This window comes from Rhineura floridana, chromosome 11 (assembly GCF_030035675.1).
Source record: "Rhineura floridana isolate rRhiFlo1 chromosome 11, rRhiFlo1.hap2, whole genome shotgun sequence".
Lineage (NCBI taxonomy): Eukaryota > Metazoa > Chordata > Lepidosauria > Squamata > Rhineuridae > Rhineura > Rhineura floridana.
This window is the reverse complement of record NC_084490.1, coordinates 9,759,586-9,781,406: the sequence shown is the minus strand read 5'-3', so window position 1 is coordinate 9,781,406 and position 21,821 is coordinate 9,759,586. Positions and strand designations below refer to the sequence as shown.

The 21,821-nt window shown below is 41.2% G+C and overlaps 1 protein-coding gene across 1 annotated transcript; it reads left to right on the top strand.

Moving 5' to 3' along the window:
* Positions 1 to 401: 401 nt before the first annotated feature.
* Positions 402 to 10,903, top strand: LOC133366987 (vomeronasal type-2 receptor 26-like). The gene is made up of 6 exons (XM_061590550.1): positions 402 to 673; positions 3,184 to 3,475; positions 3,699 to 4,559; positions 6,262 to 6,489; positions 9,390 to 9,516; positions 9,957 to 10,903. Exons 1-6 carry the CDS (start codon positions 402 to 404, stop codon positions 10,901 to 10,903), a joined length of 2,727 nt encoding a protein of 908 aa, XP_061446534.1.
* Positions 10,904 to 21,821: the final 10,918 nt, after the last annotated feature.

Here is a 21,821-nt window from a genome sequence, read left to right as displayed (position 1 = left end):
TTGCAAGAAATATGGAGAAGGTAATTTTGCACCACCAAAAATTAAGGATTGAAAGTGCTTACCTTTGGCTGGATCATGCCCATGTTTTCTTTACAGTCTTGCTGCACCTGGTGCCTTACCTCACACAATACTTTGGGGAATAGGATTGCTCACCCTTTATAATTATCTAATATCCCAATTATTCACCCTCCTCACTACCAGAGACCACATATTGTTTTGAAGTGCTTATATAAATAGTCCCTGAACTACTCAGAGAAGGGTTGGGGGTACACAAAGTAATGTGTCACTCTTGGAGAGAAGTATTTTTCCATTTATGTTTAGAGAGCAGCTTCAAATAAGATTACGGAAGGCTCCAAGATGTTGTAATCAGGCTGATGTTAGGTGATATTGGTAAGAGAGGAATGGGTGATTCTGTGTCAAGAGAAGATGGCTTTGCCTTTTGGATGACAGAGAACTTTTTGTCCTTGAGACTCGTGGTGTTGCTGCTACTGCTTCAAACTGACTGCAAGAAGAATCCTGCTGTTTGTACCATGAATGATCTCCTCCAGGTGCAATATCAATATTATCAGCCAGGGGACCTCATCATTGGCGGGATCACTTCTCATCTTGTCTCCTTTTATGAAGGTGCAGACTTCAACACATACCCCAAACCAAAGTCTGACACTGAACCACTGTAAGAAAATAATGTATTTTCTCCATAGAATATACTTGACTATTTTAAAATCTGCCTCTAAACGGTGCCATCAAGACTAGCAGTCATTAACAGTCTTTTGCTCTATGTATTGTCTAAATAGATTGTACAGGCTAGGAGTGCACATTGGATTCATACAAATGCTGGTCCAAAGTGGGGGGTTTCAAATTGAGGCTTGTCTGAGCGGAAATTGAGTATCTCCAAAGTGTCCCAAACTGAAGTGGGAACTACTGAAACAATGCTTTCTTCTTTAGATGGTAAGATGTTTCAAAAGGCTGCTTTGCTGTAAGTGAAACTTTCTCCCAAGCTTGCCAATTTCATCATTTTGTGTCAAAAAGTGAACAGTGTTCTAACCATTTATTATTGCTGTTGTAGCTATTGTTGGAACATAGTGAATGTGGGAGGCACAAAGCTTTGCCTTCCCCCTCAAATTGGGATTCAGATTCAAAAGCTGAGCAGCCTTCAAATCACTTTGGACTGAATCAAGCTGTTTTAAAAACTGCTGACTCATGGTCCAAACCACATTCTGTGATATGTGTACATCCCTACTTTAGACAATCCTTTTTAAGAAAATAAAGCACATTTATTTCTAAAGGGGAAATGGAATAATGTTTAGATTTTCAAGGGGAAATGTGCATGCATTTTTCTTCTTAGTAGAACTATTTCTACCATTTCTATCATATCATATACTTTTAGAGTTTAAACTCAACTCTCCTATCTCATCATCATTTCTCTATATCCCCATACATATACGTCTATCTTATTAGTTAGATAGGATCTGATCACTCAAAAAGATGCACTGGATTAAATTGTTAGGCTTGGACTGGGGAGAACTGTAACTAGCTCCTTACTCAAATGATGATGATGATGATTTTATACACTGCTTAATTTCCAAAGTGGCTTGTAAGTGGTATACATGTATAAACCAATTATAAAATACAGACATACATAGTACATAAAAACAATTTAATCAAAACATTAAAATAAACATCCACAATTAAAACTTAAATAAAACACATTCATTAAAACAACATAACTATTAAAACAGTTCAAAAACCAATTAAAACAGGAGCTTCAGGTCAGGAGAATGCTTATCTAAACATATGAGTCTTCAAGAGCCAGTAGAATGCCAAGACTGATGGGCCCTCTCATACCTGAGCAGAGGGAGCACTTCAGAACACTGGTTCCAGTAGTGAAAAGGCCCATCTCCACAAGCTGATAAAATCAAGCCAAGGGACAAAACTAAGTGACCCCATGTGTTGAACTTAATGTCCCTACTGGACAATAGTCTTTCAGGTAACTTGGTCCAAAGTTGTTTGACGCTTTATAGGTAAGTAACAGGAAAAGATCTGAAAATAAAACTGCCAACATCATTATACCATTACCAATCTAGGGAGCATCCAAACTTGGAATAAAGTGTACAGTTCTGGTCGCCTCATCTCAGGAAAGATATTGTGAAATTGAAAAGGTTCAGAAAAGGACAACCAAAATGACCGAGGGAATGAAGTAACTTCCCCTATGAGGAAAGGCTGCAGCATTTGGGGCTTTTTAGTTTAGAGAAAAGGTGAGTAAGAGGCAACATAGTAGAAAATTGGCATGAAGAATGTAGATAAAGTTTTTCTTCCTCTCTCATAATGGTAGAACTCATAGACATCCAGTGCAACTGAATGTTGGAAGATTCAGGAGAGACAAAAGAATGTACTTCTTCACACAACACATTATTGAACGATATAATACACTCCTGCCAGATGTAGCAATGCCCACCAACTTGGATAGCTTGAAAAGGGCCAGTATGCCACTGAATGACACACTCTGGGAATCCTAGCAGGTAGTCCTGATGTGATCAGCTCCTGTTTTTGAGCTTTCCATAGTCATCTGGTTGACCACAGGATGCTGGACTAGATGGGCCACTGGTCTGATCCAGCAGGCTCATCATATGCTCTTAAATACAAATAAATTACCAGGTGTATAAAATATGTGTTGCTGAAGAAGAATCAATATGGGTTCTGAAAATTTAAGTCCTGTCTCTCTAACCTTTTAGAGTCCTTTGAGAATATTACTAAGTATGTGGATAAGAGTGACCAGTAGGTGTTGCATACTCAGATTTTTAATTTTTGTTTACCAAGCATTTTTGTTTACCAATTTTTGTTTACCAAGCCATCAAGGGATAAAATAATGGGGCTCTTATGCATCAGTAACTGGTTAAAAAAATAGGAAGCAGAGAGTAGGAATAATGAACATTTCTTATGTAAGAAGTAGGGTCCTCTAGTGACTTGTACTGGTATAGGCGATTTTGAACTTGTTCATGAATAGCTAATATTTAGGGATAAGCACTGAGGTGGTCAAATTCACTGATGTCTTATTATTCAAAATGGTTAAATGATGTGATTATAAATAAATTGATCCTGAAAGAGCACTCAAGAATAAGAAGGACTTCATAAGGTTCAGTGTTAATCTTTTCTGTTTTGTTTCTTCTTCTTCTTCTTCTTCAGTGTAATGGTGAAAAAATACCAGCATGTCTTGTCACTGGCATTTGCTGTGAAAGAGATAAATGAGAACCACAAGATCTTACCTAACATCACCCTGGGGTTCCATGTCTATGACAGTCACTTTGATGCACAGATAACTTATCAGAACACTTTAAATCTTCTCTTTAGTCAGCAGAGAACTGTCCCCAACTACAATTGTGACATGAAGAAAAATCTAGTCGCTGTTATTGGAGGCCTTGACTCTGAAACCTCTGTCTACACAGCCACTATCTTAAGCCTCTACAAGATTCCACAGGTAAGACAACATATCCAGCAACTATTCTTGTTCATAAGGAGCAGTTGTGGTCTTCTTGTGAAAACTACACACACACACACATACACACAAGCAAAGCTTGTTTAAGCTTAAAATGGGGAAAGAGTTAAGCTTGTTTAAGCTTAAAATGGGGAAAATACAGAATTAGTATTATAATCATGCAATTGTTTGCCCAAGTGAGTTTTTCTCTCTCTTTCTTGCATAGGTCACCTATTGTTTATATGCACCAGGGGTGAGTGATGTAACTCAGCGCTCTTCCTTATACCGCATGGTCCCCAATGAACAACATCAATACACTGGAATTGTTAAGCTCCTTCTCCATTTTCAATGGAAGTGGGTCGGGATGCTGGCCATGGATGATGATAAAGGAGAGAAATTTGTCCAGACCATGGAATGCATGTTTTCCCACAATGACATTTGTACTGCCTTCATTGAAAGAATGCCAAAACAGAGAAATATTTTAGGTATTATTAATTTTTATGACCTTCACATGGATATAATAGCTTCCCTAAGGAAGACAAGTGTCAATGTATGTGTTGCAAGTGCTGATGCTCAAATGACATTAGTTTTGCAAGTAGTGCTCAATCTAATTGAAGCAGATGTTATGATGCCAATAAACAAGGTTTGGATTATGACAGCCCATTGGGATTTTTCAGTGGAACCATATTTCAAAAAACTGGATATAAATGTTTTCCATGGTGCCTTGTCCTTTGCAGTTCAGTTTGTTGAGATACAGGAGTTCCAAGATTTCCTTCAGATCTGGAATCCTTCTACTTCTGGTGGAGATGGCTTTATTGGGGCCTTCTGGGAGCAAGCATTCAGCTGCTTATTATTTCCAGATACCAACATGGGTAACGAGACCAAGGGGGCCTGCACGAGGAAGGAGAAGCTTGAGAGCCTTCCTGGAGCTTTTTTTGAAATGGGTATGACTAGCCAAAGCTATAGCATCTACAATGCTGTCTATGCTGTGGCATATTCATTGAATGCCCTGCATTTATCCAGAAACAGACATGGAACAATGGTGGGTGGAGATCATCTGGAGATTTTTAAGGGAAAACAGTTTAAGGTAATTTTTCACATGGAAGGCATATTTAAAAGAAGAAGAAGAGGAGGCTATCGCAATTGGTTTTATTTATGTGTGTATCTTTTGCCATTAATCTACATGGATCTTAAAAATGTTGAAGAACACAGGCTCCCCCAGTAACTGGAACAGGAAACATGTGGCTGTCCAGTATTTGTTGCATTCAATTCTCATCATTCCTGAACGTTTGCTTTGCTGTCTGAGAATAATGGAGTCCAGTAACATCTAGAGGGCCACATGTTCCCTATCCATGCCCATGGGCCTTGCAACCTAACATTCAACTTATGAGTCAACAGAGTTATGAGTAAACCAGGGATGAATATGGGAATATTTTAGTCATATTTATTTAGGCTCACTTACCGTTACAAATCCACAGAATCCTTGTACCAAATCCTAATTGGTACAGGTTGTATTTGAAAATCAATGCCTACCATTTCTCTGGTTCCCTTATCTAGTGCAGCCATTGGTAATGTGAGCTGGCCATGACATGAATGTAGCAAGCAGGAATCCCATCATTTTCCTTTGTTCTCTAGATACTAAGGAAACTTTCCTTGTTTGCCTTATTTATTTAAAATAATATCCAGCCATATGTACTGTACTTCCATTTTTCCTGCCACCCACATCACAGCTTCTTCTTTAAAACATCGACAGAGGGTATGTGGATGAAATCTAGTAGATCCTGCGCACTTTAACTCTCCTTTCAGATCCTGTTCACTTCCAAATACAGAAGCAATTAGTTAATAAATTCCTTTGAGATAAATTGATAAAACAGTAAAACCGCAAATGGTGGGTGCAGGGACACATATGGAAACACCACCGCCAACACTCCCCAACAGACTGAACCTATAAAGGGTCATACAGCAATGAAGAGAAGCCCCGGCCCAATATCCCCAAGCACATGCACAAGTGAACAGTGAAGGGTTAAACCATGGGTGGGGACAGAGGCATGCATCTAAGCCTAACTCTAGGGTACCTGGGTTGATAAGGGCTCCTCTTCAGACTTTCATGCATTTATTTTGAAAGTTTGAAGAGAGTTTCTAAGTGTGTTCTGATGAATGCTGTTGGGTAAATTTATACCCATAAACTTCTTCCAACTGCATGATCTTGAAAGCTTAGACACCTGAAGGTAGAAATGAGGGGGGGATAGAGAGGTGCTAGCTCTTCCATGACACGAAATATAGCTTGTGAATAGGCTTGCAGTAGGGCTGATGTAAAATGCAAAAAAGGGGAACAAGCAGAACTTGGAAGTGAGCAGTACTCTGCACATGGCTGAGTTCTACATAAAGCACCTCTCATGCAGAGGTAATTTGCAGCAAGAATCTACAGTGCATCTAGGGTGTACACAAGGGCATTGAACAAAATAGGGCTTACACTAAAGAAATGGGGTATAAGACTGCAACTTTAGTATGGTTTAAATATTATAGTAAAATTCAAGAACTTGCCTTGAAATAATGTTGTTTATTAAAATACTTAAAATATTTTAAGACACGGCAACTCAGTAACTTACACTTTCCTTATATTATTCAGATTATAAGTGTAAGGACCCACAGTGAAGATGTATATGTACTGTACTTAGTAAGTCCAAAGAGACTAGGCATATGGTTTTCCTAGAGATAATAACATGGTTCAGAAGTCAAATATTATTTTCCCCATCCCTTATGTAAAACTTAAACTTCTATAATTCTAGCTTCATTCTTTTCTGAGGAGCATCTCGTTTAACAACAGTGCTGGAGACAAGATCTCTTTTGATGAGAAGGGTGAATTGTTAGCTGGATTTGATATTCTCAACTGGGTTACTTTCCCAAACAAATCATTTTTAAAAGTGAAAGTAGGAAGAATGGATCCTCAGTCACCGCTGAGCAGACTGTTCTCTGTTAATAAGACAAGTATTACATGGCGCAGCCAATTTAAACAGGTAGGAGCAGTCCTGTGCTTCTAGGACACAAAGTTAAATAAGGGTCATCACACCCTAAAGAGTTAATTTTGCTCAGCAGCATGTGTGCTGTTAGAGAATTTTGGAATTCAGTTTTGTGCTTTTGGTACTGAAGTGTTCATTTGTTCAAAGGATTATGGGTAGAACTGGCTAAGTGTTTGTAAGAGAAAAAACAGATAAATGTTTTCAGACATATGTGATAGGACATGAGGGTACAGGAGATACCATCTACGATGGATCCAACATTACAAAGATTCAAAGAATTGTGGTTGCATACAAGTGCAGCAGGTTATGCCCAGGTGGAGCAAGTAGCTGCTGCAACATGTTGTGGTCAAAGAACATGCATCAAACCCTATGGTGGAGTACAGACACAAGAAAAAAGGACTTTCGTGTTCTTCATATTACTTGCTATGGAAAGAAAAGGTAAGTGAAACCAGGATATTTAATTAGGTGCAGGGATAACAATCAGGGTCTTATCTTCAGAATCCCGATAAGAGGTCCCACCTCCTGGGCAATAAAATGTCATCTTCTACTCTTAATCTTGTGAGTATCTAAACTCAGGCTGTGTGAGAAGGGTGTGAGAAGGTATTTATCAATCTTTCTTTCTACTTCTTCAATCAGCCTTTGGCTGTCTCTGTGTTGGTCCAGCTGGTGTATTTGCTGAACCTTCTAGGAGGAAGGGTGGGATATAAATTTACCTATCTCACCTACAGAGTTGGGAGTTGTTGCTTGATTGTGAAGCTGTGACCCCTTTGCTGCTTTTAAATAATCAATAACTTTAAACCCTAACAGTGTTGGAGATGGACCAACTCCCTATTCTCTCAGAAGTATACTGGGAAAACTGTTCTGCTTTTCTGTTCAGGTTTTATTGGTGGGCTGTTATTGTTGTTTATATCATTAGGAGGAGTCTTGGGAAGGAGGGACATGAGTGATGCCACCCCAGTTTCAGTGATCATGGGTAGAGGTAGGTATAGCTATGCCGGGTGGAACTTTTTCATATTGCCAGGTGTCTGTTCATACCAGCTCCAGGAAATTGAGTTTTAGATCATTCAGAAGCCCACTGTGAATTGTTTGCAAGGCACTTCGAGGATAAACCTGCTCACCTCCATAGCAATCTTGATGCCCCTTCTATATCTACTGTAGTCCCCAGTGAGGTGTCCAGTGCAACATCTGATGCAACTTCTTGGGAACAGTATCTGTGGATGCAGCCTGATAATGTGGACAAGGTGCTTGGGATGATGTGGTCAGCAACGTGTCCTCTCAACTCTTGCCCTTCTTGGCTTACTAAAGTTCGCTGAAGGGGTATGACCAAGTGGATCCAGGGTGTGGTCAATGCTTCTTTGAGAGAGGGAGTGGTCCCAGCTGCCCTGAAAGAGGCGGTGATCTGATCGCTCCTGAAAAAGCCCACCTTGGACCTATTGATTTGTGGCAACTGCCATCCTTTTACAAATAGTCCCTTTTCAGGGAAGATGATTGAGAGAATTGTGGCACAGCAATTTGAAATACTCTTGGATGAAACAGATTATCTTGACCCATTCCTGTCTGAGTTCAGGCCTGGTTATGGGACTGAATTGGCCTTGGTGGCCCTGATGGATTACCTTTATTGGCAGAAGGACAGGTGGAATGCCACCTAGTTATTCTTACATGGTCTCTCAATGGCATTTGATACAATTGACCATGGTACTGTTATGAGCTGACCTGGTGAATTGGGTAGTGGCAGCACTGTTTTACAGTGGTTCTGATTCTATCTCCAGGGTCATTTTCAGAGAAAAGCTTTGAGTGATTGTCTTTCATCCTCCTGGCAATTGTGCTATGGTGTGCCACAGGATACTATCTTGTTCCCAATGCTGTTTAACATGAAGTCCTTGAGAGCAGCGATCAGGAGATTTAAGGCGAGGTATCAGTAAGCTGATGGATACCCAGCTCTATTTTTCTGGAACATCTGAATTGGGAGAGGCCATGCAAGCCCTGGACCTGTGCCTGGGCTTGGTGGTGGGCTGGATGAGGGCCAAAAACTGAGTCTGAATCCTAGCAAGATAGAGACACTGTGGGTGCCCATTAGTTACCTGGCCAAGTTCAAAGTTCTGGTTTTAGTGTACAAAGCCCTATACAGCTTGGGACCAGAATACCTGAAAGATTGTTTTACCTCTTATATACCAAGTCGATCACTGCTCTCTGCAGTTGAGGGCATTCTGTAGATACCATCTTATCAGGACATTCTTTCCGCACAACATAGGAAGCAGACCTTTAGTGCTATGGCTTAGGAGCTCTCTCCTCTTAAATATTGGAAAGGCACCATATGTGTTTTCTTTTTGTTGCCTGCTGAAGACCTTCCTCTTTTATCATGCCTTTTAAGTAGAGAACTTATCCCAGTGTGCATCTGTGCTAGAATTGCTTTTTTAGATTTTTAGAATTATTTTAAATATGTTTAAAGATATTTTTAATATGTTGTAATTATGTTTTGTTTTAATATGTTTTAAAGTCTTTTGTTTTTAAGATGTTTAAAGTGATTTTAGTATTTTTGTTTGCTGCCCTGGGCTCCATCTGGGAGGAAAGGAGGGATATAAATTCAATAATAAATAAACTTCCTCCCTACTTGATTCAAGGGTCAATGGGATGTCGACTATTCAGAGTGAGGGCAAGGATTCCTGAATTACACAAACAACGAATCCTATTTTGTGGCAAGTTATCCATTCACCCGCCAAAGACACTGACAAAAGGAAGCAACAGCATCCCAGTTTTGAGCACCTCCTTTCTAATCAGCTCTAGTCTCAGCAGCATCCAAAATCCTCACAGAGGCATAAGATGATCTTTGATGACTTCAGTGACCTCTGGATTACAAGACAGTTTATGAATGTTATATCTTCCTTTTTTATGACTAGGCTGTGCCTCTTGCCTTGTGTAATGACCCCTGCTACCCAGGCTCCAGCAGAAAAAAGAAGGAAGGAGAACTATTTTGTTGCTACAATTGTGCTCCATGTCCAGAAGGGAAGATTTCAAATGAGAGAGGTAGGGAACATCATACTGTAAAGCACATCAAGAGCAATCATGTCATCAGAGCTAACCCACCGTTGCCTTACTAAGACAGATAGATATAGTATGTCCCTGGAATTTTGTCAATATTAATGTTAAGTTGTGTGAAAGAAGGAAATGCTTTATTTCTACAAGAATTAACATTCTATGAAATAACATGTGGAGCTCCTGCACATTCTTGGCTTGTGGTCTGTATTTTGAGGGGGAACCTACAGATTTCACACACGAGTGAAACAAATTAAATTATGGGGTGTGCAACTTACATTTAGGCTCATGCCAGCCACAGTGGAACAAAAAATGCATTAGAACTATATGCTGTTATTATGATGTGCAAGCAAGTGGATCATCTCCAATAAAGAAATATCTCTGCAGTGTTGTATATCTCTGAGAGACTGATTTTTATTTTATTTTAAAAGATATGGATGATTGCATCAAATGCCCAAAAGATCAGTATCCTAACAAGAAGAGAAACCAGTGCCTTCCCAAAGACCTAAATTTCCTGTCTTATGATGAACCTTTGGGAATCAGTATGACTGTTTTGGCTCTGGCTCTTTCTGCAGCAACAGCTTTAGTTCTTGGAATCTTCATCAAGCACCGGAACACTCCCATTGTCAAAGCCAACAACCGGAACCTCAGCTATGCTCTGCTCATCTCCCTCCTGCTCTGCTTCCTCTGCTCCTTGCTATTCATTGGCCGGCCCCAGTTTCTGACTTGTCATTTGCGACAAACTGCTTTTGGTATCATCTTCTCAGTGGCTGTTTCTTCGGTCTTGGCAAAAACCCTCACTGTGGTTCTGGCTTTCAGGGCTACCAAACCAGGATCCAAGATGAGAAAATGGGTAGGGAAAAAGTTTTCAAACTCTTTTATTCTCTCTTGCTCATTTATTCAAGCAGGTATTTGCATTGTTTGGCTGTGTACTGACCCTCCATTCCCGTATTTAGACATGAATTCTTTGTCTACAGAAATTGTAGTGGAATGCAATGAAGGATCAGCCAACATGCTCTATTATATTCTTGGTTACATGGGATTGCTGGCTCTTGTCAGCTTCATTGTGGCTTTCTTTGCTCGGAAGCTGCCAGACACATTTAATGAAGCCAAATGTATCACTTTCAGCATGTTGGTGTTTTGCAGTGTGTGGCTGTCTTTTGTTCCAACTTATCTGAGCACCAAAGGGAAATACATGGTGGCTGTGGAGATCTTCTCCATCTTGGCCTCCAGTGCTGGGATACTGGGTTGTATATTTTCCCCCAAATGCTATATAATTGTCATGAGGCCTGAACTGAACAGTAAAGAGCAGCAAAAAATAGAAATAAGTAAAAATTTAACGACTGAAGCCACAATGCTAGGAAACAGGCAGAACTGACTGTAACTGGCTTTATTTCCATTTTGGTGTGCAGATAAAACATTTCAAATTATACCTCATGATATTATGGAGACATGACGTTTAGCCTCAATCAGAGGGGGCATATTTAGGGATACATCACCAGTCCCCACCAACTTCTACCCTTTCCTATTGGGGGTTTGTTCAGTTAATTCTATATATTTATTTTGCTTATTAAGTAGTTTCATGTGGTAAAGAAGTTTTATTCGCTACACTTTTCCCAAGGCTGTCACTAGAACAAATGTATCATGGACCCATTTTATTTATTTATTTATTTATTATTTTATTTATATCCTGCCCATCCTCCCAGCAGGAGCCCAGGGCAGCACACAAAAGCACTAAAAATACTTTGAAGCATTATAAAAAAATAGACTTTAAAATACATTAAAACAAAACATCTTTAAAAGCATTTTTAAAAGCTTTCAAGACATCTTTTAAAAAATATTATAAACATTTAAAAAAAGGTTTAAAAACATAGTAAAAAGCAATTCCAACACAAACGCAGCCTGGGATAAGGTCTCAATTTAAAAGGCTTGTTTAAAGAGGAAGGTCTTCAATGGGCGCCGAAAAGATAATAGAGATGGTGCCTGTCTAATATTTCAGGGGAGGAAATTCCAAATGGGAGGTGCCTCAGTACCAATGGTCCACTTCCTATGTTGTGCAGAATGGACCTTCTGATAAGATGGTATCTGCAGAAGGCGCTCACCTGCAGAGCGCAGTGATTTTAGCCTTATTTACTTACTTATTTATATGTCACTTTTATATCCCACCTTTCCTCCAAGGACCTTAAAGTAGTAGACACACTTGGTTCTCCCCCTCTCAATTTTATACTCACTTCCACCCTGTGAGACTGAGAGACAGTGACTGGCCCAAGGTCACCAAGTGAGTTTCATGGCTGAGTGGGGATTCAAACTCTGGTCTCCCAGGACCCAGACTGACACTAACCACTATACCACCTTTGGCTCTTGTGGCATATGTAACTGTTTCCCTTTCCCTGGATATCCTCTAAATATCGGAGAGAGAGAGATATCCCTGAAGGGTGTTAAAGCTCACACTCAAAGAAATTAAATTTCAAAAATATGAATGGCTTGCAGGAATCATTATTACTACAAACTTAAATCTAGCAAGTCGCAGCCCTACTTACTATTAATGATTTCCCTCCCTGCTGCTCATAGCAGCCATTTTGTGCTGGTACCTACAGCACCTTTATCAAAGTATGAGTACTGGCACCTATTTTTTTTAAAAAAAATAAAAGCAGCGGTGGCACCATGTGCTTTCCATCAGTTTGGCTAGTGGCCTAGCTATACCCCTATCTTGATAAGGAGCCTAATGTCTGTTGTCTGCACTCGGTTAAGCTCAAGGTTACATTGTTGCAATGCATTGTATATGGGGCTGCCATTGAAACTGCAACTAGCCAGATTGTTGAACAGGGCATGATGGTCTGAGTGCATAACATCATCGTGGGTCACTTCAAAGTGATGATTTTGACCTATAACTCCTTAAGTGGCCCAGAACTGCAATAATGCCACATGAACCAACCTGGACTCTGCATTCATAATCTGGGGCCCTTCTCCATGTGCCCCCTCAGATGGAAATACAGAGGGTGAGGACACAAGAACTGGCCTTCTCAATGATGGCTCCTCATTTATAGAATGCCCCCCCCCAGGAGGCATGACTGGTCCCTTTATTCTCTGTTCTTAGATGCCAAGCAAAAACCTTCTTATGCACCCAGCCCTATGGACCTTGATTTTCTGCTTATCTTTTTAGTGGATGGGGTTGAGTCGAATTTGCTCTTTTATATATATCTGATGCCTTTTAGGTTGTTTTTACTCTTGTTTTTGCAGTTGTTTTTAATGTTTGTTTTTGTAAGTCTCTTTGAGTTCACCTTTCTGGAAAAAAAGACTAATAAATATAAATAATAATAAAAGTAATAATTCTTCATGAATTTAGATTCCATTGAATATTGTGATATCCTAGAGATTCAATTAAGCCTCTAGCTCACCAGATCTTGCTTGGTGAACTTCAGGACAGCTTCACTGCATGATGCACTTTATCGTTCTCCTACTTACCTTTAAAGTACATAACATTTAGGAACCAAGCTATTTAAAAGATTCCTTGCCCTGCATATCCCTAGCTGATCCCAAAGATCCTTGTTGGAGGCCTGTTCTAAGTTCCATCACCACATGTAGTGGGGGGGGAGAGGTTTTCTTGGTGGTGGCATCCAAGTACAGGAACAGCCTCTCCAAAGTATCTCACTAGGCACCATCCTTTTTTGTTGTTTGTTTTCCAGCACCAGGTAAATTACCTTTTCATTCAGCTATGCCTTTTAAAGAATGTGTTTGTTTGTTTTTAATAATCTGGACTTCTCAGTGTCATAGCCTTGGTTTTACAGAAGTAGCAGATTTTGATACAAATTGTATTGATTTCTTTTCTATTTACAATCCTATTTTTTATAATTTCCATATTTGTGAGCCCTAGAGATCATACATTATGGACTGGGAATGGGAGATTTTCAATCAGGCAACTACAAAATATTTTATGCAGGAAATGAGAACTTAAGAAGAAACAGGGCTGCTTTAATACTGAGAAGTGATGTAGCAAAAACAGTTAAGAGCTATAATGCAAGGTCTGAGTGAGTTATATCACTGAGATTTAACAGGAAACTTATTAACCTAACCATCATCCAAGTCTATGCTCCAATGGCAAATGCAGAAGAAGAGGAATTGGAGAGATTTTATGCAGAAGTACAGGAAGAAATTGATCACACACCCAAACAAGATGTTTTCATAATCATGGGGGACTGGAATGCAAAAGTAGGGAACAGAGAAGAACTAGGAATTGTGGGAAAATGGGGGTTAGGGGATAGAAATGAAGCAGGAGACATCAAATTCTGTGAAGCCAATAATTTATTCCTTGCAAACACATTTTTGAGAAACCTATAAGACGACTGTACACATGGACATCACCAAATGGTCAATATAGGAATCAAATTGATTATATAATTGGTAGCAGAAGAGTGAGAAGTTCCATACTTTCTGCAAAAACAAGACCAGGAGCAGAATGCAGTACAGAGCATGAACTGGTTCTATCGAAAATCAGAGTAAAGCTAAAGAAGAACAAAGCAATCATAATGCCAAAATATAATTTAAATAATATTCCAGAAGAATATGAAGATCAAATAAGGAAGAGATTTGAGGCTATAAACTTAGTTGACAGAGAGCCAGAAGAAATATGGAGTGAAGTCAGAGACGTTATCAGGGAAGAATGAAAAAAGACAATATCTCTAGTTAAAAACAGAGAAAGACCTCATTGGATGAGTGAAGAAACTCTTTAAATGGTTACAGACAGAAGGAAAGCAAAAGTAGATAGAAACATGGTTAGAACCCTAAATGCAACAATACACCAACTAGTACATAGGGACAAAGAGAACTATTACAATAGTTAATGTATAGAAATAGGAGAGGACAACAAAAGGGGAAGAACAAGAGCCCTATACCAAAAGATTAGAGAAATGAAAGGGAAACTTAAACCAAAAGTAGGGATGTAGAATAATCAACAGGAGAACACACTGACTGACCAAAATGAAATAAAAGGAAGATGGAAACAATACACCAAAGAACTCTGTAAAAGAGATGCCAGGATGACAGATTCATTCATGGAGAAACCGTATGATGAAGAAACAGAAATTTTAGAATGTGAGGTGAAAGCTGCTCTTAAAATACTTGGAAGAAACAAATTACCAAGAACAGATGGCATACCAATAGAGTTGCTACAAGCTACTGAGACTGAATCTGTCCAAATTTTGACAAAAATCTGTCAAGAAATATGGAAAACTAAACAATAGCCCGCAGACTGGAACCGTTCCATATACATCCCAATTCCAAAGAAAGGAGATCCCAGGGAATGCAGTAATTATCGAACCATTGCCTTAATATCCCATGCAAGTAAAGTAATGCCCAAGATTCTACAACAAAGACTCTTACCATACATGGAGTGAGAAATGCCAGACATCCAAGCTGGATTTAGAAAGGGAAGAGGCACCAGAGATCATATTGCAAACATACATTGGATAATGGAATGGACCAAGGAATTTCAGAAGATAATCACCCTATGCTTTATAGATTACAGCAAAGCCTTTGATTGTGTAGTTCATGGGAAATTATGGAATGCCTTAAAAGAAATGGGGGTGCCACAGCATCTGCTTGTTCTGATGTGCAACCTATATTCTGGACAGGAGGCTACTGTAAGGACAGAATATGGAGAAACCAATTTGTTTCCAATTGGGAAGGGTGTGAGATGGGTGTATTTTATCACCCTATTTGTTTAATCTATATGCAGAAGATATCATACGGAAAGCAGGATTGGACCAAGATGAAGGAGGGGTGAAAATTGGAGGGAGAAATATCATTTAAGATATGCAGACGATACCATACGCTTGGCGGAAACCAGCAATGATTTGAAACGAATGCTGATAAAAGCTAAAGAGGAAAGCACAAAAGCAGGACTACACTCGAAAGTCAAAAAGACAAGTAATGACAACAGAAGATTTATGTAACTTTAAAGTTGACAATTTAACTTTTCAAGGATTATCAATATCTTAACACAATCATTAACCAAAATGGAGACAATAGTTAAGAAATCAGAAGAAGGCTAGGACTGGGGAGTGCAGCTATGAGAGAACTAGAAAAGGTCCTCAAATGCAAAGATGTATGAACACTAAAGTCAGGATCATTCAGAGCATGGTATTCCTGATCTCTATGTATAGATATGAAAGTTGGACAGTGAAAAAAGCGGGTAAGAGAAAAATCAACTCATTTGAAATGTGGTGTTGGAGGAGAGCTTTGAACATACCATGGACTGCGAAAAAGACAAATAATTGGGTGTTAGAACAAATTAAACCAGAACTATCATTAGAAGCTAAAATGATGAAACAGAGGTTACCATATTCTGGATATATAATGAGAACATATAATTCACTAGAAAAGACAATAATGCTGAGGAAAACAGAAGGGAGTAGAAAAAGAGGAAGGCCAAACAAGAGATGGATTGATTCCATACAGGAAGCCACAGACCTGAACTTACAAGATCTGAACAGGGTGGTTTGTAACAGATGCTATTGGAGGTCACTGATTCATAGAGTCGCCATAAGTCATAATCAACTTGAAGGCACATAACAACAACAATTAAACATACAATGTTGAGGGGGGGGAGACATTTTGTTTCCTCCCTCACCACCAATGAGAGCAGGGTCAATTCTGCACAGGTTCAATCTTTTGACTCCTGCCTGAAATCACCTTGCAACCACCCCCACAGGATCACTTCCTCTGGTCACCAGCTGATGAGCCATGGGAACCAACCTTGTGATGTAGGCTTGCAAGAAGCTTTCCTGTGACATAAGAGAAAATATTCCCTTTGGGATCCTTTCTAGGTACTACAAATAACAGCCATTTGACAGGGAGTAAAGTAGCAGCAGTTTATTAGTTCAGAACTAAGACCCCAGTCGCAAAAGAGACTGAAGCCCCGAACAAAGGGTACAAGTTACTTTTATACATTTGCATAGCAGTTTCTGCATCGTAGACATGTTACATGGTATCCATGGAAACAGTTTTTACATAGATAAGAAGTTAGCACTTTGCTAACCACACAGGCTATATGGTACAAACAAGCATGGCAAATATACTCTGCATAACCACAGATGCACTCTGTCTAGGACAAAGCAGGCTACTGGAACAAAGTTTGTGATTAATAACAGGATGCTATAGGGTTGCCAGGTCGGAACCATTCAAAAACCTGAGAAAATGGGGGCGGGCCCTAGTGATGTCATGGGGCGGGCCCTAGTGACATCACGGGGTGGGCCCTAGTGATGTCACGGGGCGGGCCCTAGTGATGTCATTAAACATGATACATTGTATCAACCACAGTTGCTTGGAGCATACCATTCAAAAAAAATTCTCTGATTGGAGATTAAAATAGAAATCTTTCCTAAAATAGGGTGTTCCAGGTCCATCTGAAGTGACAAGGTCATTCTTTCTCACAAGCTTAGGGTGATGCAAAATGGAAATGGACTGCCTTCAAGTTGATCCCAGATAGGGTCTTCATGGTAAGCAGTATTCAGACAGAGGTGGTTTACTATTGCCTTCCTCTGAGTCTGAGAGGCAGTGACTGGCCCAAGGTCACCCAGGGAGCTTCATGGCTGTGTGGGGATTCAAACCCTGGTCTCCCAGGTCACAGTTCAACACCTTTAGGGAACATTTAATCTAGCTTACTTGCTTCTGGCAAGAAGGGTTTACGTGCCCTCAGGCCAGGCCATTATTGGAAGAAAGGAGCTTATTGTTGCAGAGATGTTAGATGGGAGCACAGATGGATGCCCCTGAAGGCAGTAACTGTAAACATGCTTATTAAGGAACTAAGCCCCATAGAACTCAATAGGACTTACTTTTGAGTAGATATGGTTGCAGCCGTGTTAAGGACAAGGGAGGGCATTCTAGGCAAAACAGACAAATAATTGGGTCTCAGAACAAATTAAACCAGAACTATCACTAGAAGCTAAAATGATGAAACTGAGGTTATCATACTTTGGACACATAATGAGAAGACATGATTGACTAGAAAAGGCAATAATGCTGGGAAAAACAGAAGGGAGTAGAAAAAGAGGAAGGCCAAACAAGACATGGATTGATTCCATAAAGGAAGCCATATGATTCCATAAAGGCATGCCTACCAAGATCCTGCTGTGCGTGCTTCTTGGATGTTCTGGTCCTCGTCCCGGCTATCTACAGCAAGATAAAGGTGGAGGGACAGGCACATCAGCGCTGAGAATTGTTCAGCACACAGACGCCCCCCCTCTCTCTGAGGTTATGCAGCCCATCACTCTCTCTGCCCCCCCTCTTTGGTTATGCAGCCCTCTCTCTAGGAGATTCACATAGGAAAAATTAAAAACATGCTGAAATAATGACTTAATCTGAATGTATGGAAGCGGTAGGTTGTTGAGTAAATTTTCTGTAATGTACTTGGTAAGTGCTTAAGCTTCATTAAAAGCTCACTTAAATCAAGATGCAAAGTTTCAAATAAATTTGGAAGGCAGGGGGAGAAGGGATGAGGTGCTTTCATTAAATTACTCTTTCATTATTTACACAATAGCAACGCTGAATTAGACTGGCAAAATGAATCAATCAGACACAAAAGAGCTATTATCTGGAGTACACATTAATCAGACTGAATAGTTGTCAAACAGCATCTGTGTGGCAAGGAAAAAACACAAAACTAGGTATGCTGAAACAAGGGATACTTCATCCATTTTAATGGGTCCCACAGAAACTTACTGGTGCACTACAACTCCCATCAGCTTCAGCCATTATGGTCAAAAGACAGGGGTGACAAGAGCTGTAGTCCACCACCATCTGAAGGCATCAAGTTGGCTACCCCTGTTATAAGCACAAATAGGCTTGCAAGATCAGACTTAAAGTAACGGAAACCGTGGGTCTGTGGCTTCAAGAGCTTCTTGTATCAAAGTATATCCCCACTGGTTTGTTATGAAAAAAAATCATAGTAGCTACTAGGAGAAGGGGGGGGGAAGGCAATGTTTCTTAAAACATGTATGTTCCTTAAAACAAAGGATATCTGGCAAATGTACTTCTTGACACAGCAAGCCAGGGCACAAACAGAATAACAGGAGCCACAGAGGGAGGTCTCAAAAGGATCAAGTGAAACATACTCAATGAACATAATAGGAAACAGAAAAGTGGACAAGTCAGGAGGTGAGTTGGCAGGGAAGCAAGGAAAGCCAGAGACTCCAATGGAAAGGTTCACACAAATTTTACTTTTAAACCATTTAGGAGGGCAGGCGGGGGGAGGAGCTAAGAAGGAGTCGGCCCAGCCTGGCCTCCACTGCCACCGTCCTCTTCAAGGCTCCTGCTCAGGCTGCCAGGCCGCGTGGGCCCCGTCTCGGCAGCGGTAGCTAGGAGACGGCGTCCGAGCAGCCTGCCAGCCTCAGCAGGAGTGGAGGCCGGCCAGGGCCGGCTCCTTCTTAGCCCCGGAGCGGGCTCTTGGATGTTCTGGACCTCGTCCCGGTTACCTAAAGCCCTGTTAAAAGTTGGGAATCCATGGAACACCCAACCTTTGCTTTGCTCTTAATGGTGAGAATTGTAAAAAATAATCCTGTGTGATCATTTATAGAAAGCCTCTGCTTTACCACCAGACTGGGTATAAAGATCACAATAGATGGAGCAATTCTCATTTTCAGTGGCGGCCCCACTCTCTGGAACTCCCTCCCGTTCGATCTTCGACATGCCCCTTCCCTGGATGCATTTCGCCGAGCATTAAAAACCTGGCTCTTTGGACAGGCCTTCAGGACCTCCGGGGTGGGCTAAGCTCTTATCACTATTACTGAATGCCCATTGTTTACATACTGTTTTATGCTGTAATTTAATCCTTTATTGTCGACTGTATTGTATTGCTATGTATTTTAAATTGTATTTTAAATTGTATTTTACTGGAATTTAATTGTGTACGTCGCCTAGAGTGGCTTTGGCCAGATAGGTGACACAAAAATTAAATTATTATTATTATTCTATTGCAAGATAAAGGTATTTTAGTCACTTACGTAATCCTTGGAAGTGGAGACGGTACTGTGTAACAGAAGGAACCTTGAATTCTGGAGCAGTATTGCTGTTGTGATCTAAAATTTCAGACACAGTTCTTAGTGCAGGCTTCCCCAGCTTGATGCCCTCCATATGTTTTAGACTGCAATTCCATCAGCTCCAGCCAGCATAGCCAATGGTCAGCAATAATGGGAGTTGTAGTATCAGGTTGTGGAAGCTGGCTTAATGCAACACACTTAAAGCCTATTGTTTCAAAAACCAATGTTACATTTCTAACATACACATTAGAAGGCTTACAAAACAAGCAGTAAGTTGCAAATAACAACTATGGCTTATTGCAGCTGAAATCTCCCCAAATGATGCAAGTGTTCTGAGAATCCTTAACACATATCAAACTTGCAAGAACTGCTTTGTGTATTATCAATAGTCATGACAATAAAGTAATAATACTGATGCAATGTGACTAATGTTTGGTCATCCATATAATGCTGTACTACAGCTCCCATCATGCTGGCTGAGGCTGATGGGAGTTAGAGTCCAACAACATTTGGAGGGCCACATGGGTTTCAGCTATAGCTGTTCCTGGCCTCAGTAACTTGGTCACAGACAGTAACACATGCACTGGTAGCCTCCCAATTGTAATGTGTTGTAGTGGGGCTACCCTTGAAGAAGGTCTGCCAGAGTGAATGTAGCTGCCAGAATGCTGAGCAATATGACTTTATTATAGCCTTATAACACAATTATAATGAGATCTGAACTGATTGTATGTTAACGAGCCCCATTCAAGGTATTCTTGACATGTAAAGCCTTTAACAGTCTGCCCACTCCCTGTGACCTGCAGGAAAGGCTCTTCTGGAGGTCCTGCAAGTGACTGGTACATGAGATGGTGACTTAGGGTTGGGCCTTTTCTGTTGTGACACTCCAGCTATGAAACTCCCATCTACTAGAAATACAGCAGTGCCTACATTGTATGGATGTCAATGTCAGCTGAAGATACATGTCTTCACCAAGGGAATGGTTGACTAGTGCCACCTGTTTGTAATTGAGTACTGCCTTCTGCTATAAGTTTGGCCTGGATTTCAGTTTTGGTTTCACTTTGCTGTGCTGTGCTTTATTGTTTCAAGGAAAGGTTTTGTGTATAAACTTCATCATGAATGAATTCAGGACAGTTTATAGACAAAACTGTAAATAAATCGAATGAATGAATGAATAAAATAAACACTCTTGGTTTTGCTTCCATAATAAACTCCTTGAGTTATCACATTGATAGTAGATGTTAAAATCGGCTTTTTCTTTAACTTTCAAGAAAATTAAGTTCTCTCAGATTCCTTCTCTGTAAAGTCTGAAACTTCTGCACTCTGCTCTGTGTGGGACCCTGAAAATCTTAACCACCACAGATGCAGCCAGTCTATAAAATAATTTATTTTTAAATTTTTAATTCTTCACTGTATAGCATCCCTCTCTCTCTCTCTCTCTAGCCTCTCTCTTTCTCTCTCTCCCTCCAGAGTCCAGCCTCTCTTTCTCTCTCTCTCCAGCCAGCCTCTCTCTCTTTCTCTCCAGCCTCTCTCTCTTTCTCTCTCTCTCTCCTGCTCAGGGCCAGCCACGGTTGCTAGGAGATGGCATGCGCCTGCCAGCCTCAGCAGGAGTGGAGGCCAGCCAGGGCCGGCTCCTTCTTAGGCCCGGAGCCGGTTCCCCTGCTCCAGAAAGGGTGGCCGGCGTCTTCACCCCTCCTGCTGTGGGTGCCACTGGGTGGCAGAAGCCATGATGGGGCTCAGGCTGGGGGCCCCATTCGTGGCCGCTGCTGGCCTGCCGCGGCGACCACAGCAGGAGGGGTGAAGACGCCGGCCGCCCTTTCCGGAGCAGGGGAACTGGCTCTGGGGCCAGGCACCTAAGAAGGAGCCGGCCCAGCCTCACTGCCACCGCCTCTTCACGGCTCAGGGGATGCCAGGCTGGCCGGCTCAGATGCCGTCTTCTAGCAACCGCTCCATCCCGAGACTCCCGACTCCCGCGGGGGCTGCTGTTGGGGGGGGTCCCAGGGGCAGCGGCTGGATGGAGCCCACATCAGGACGCAGCAGCAGACACGGGCCAGGAGGCTGCCCTCATGATGCTCAGCCAGGCGGCTGTGGGCGGGGGCTCCACGTCCAGCACCCCTCACCTGTAGTTGTGTGTGGGCACTGGCTGGTGGGCGGTGTGGCTGTTGCTGCAGCTCCGGCTGGCCTGCCTGTGTACCGCTCGCTAGCGGGCAGGGGCTGCTGCTGGGGGCATCCCTGGGGCGGCGGCTGCTCAAGTCGGAAGTCCTC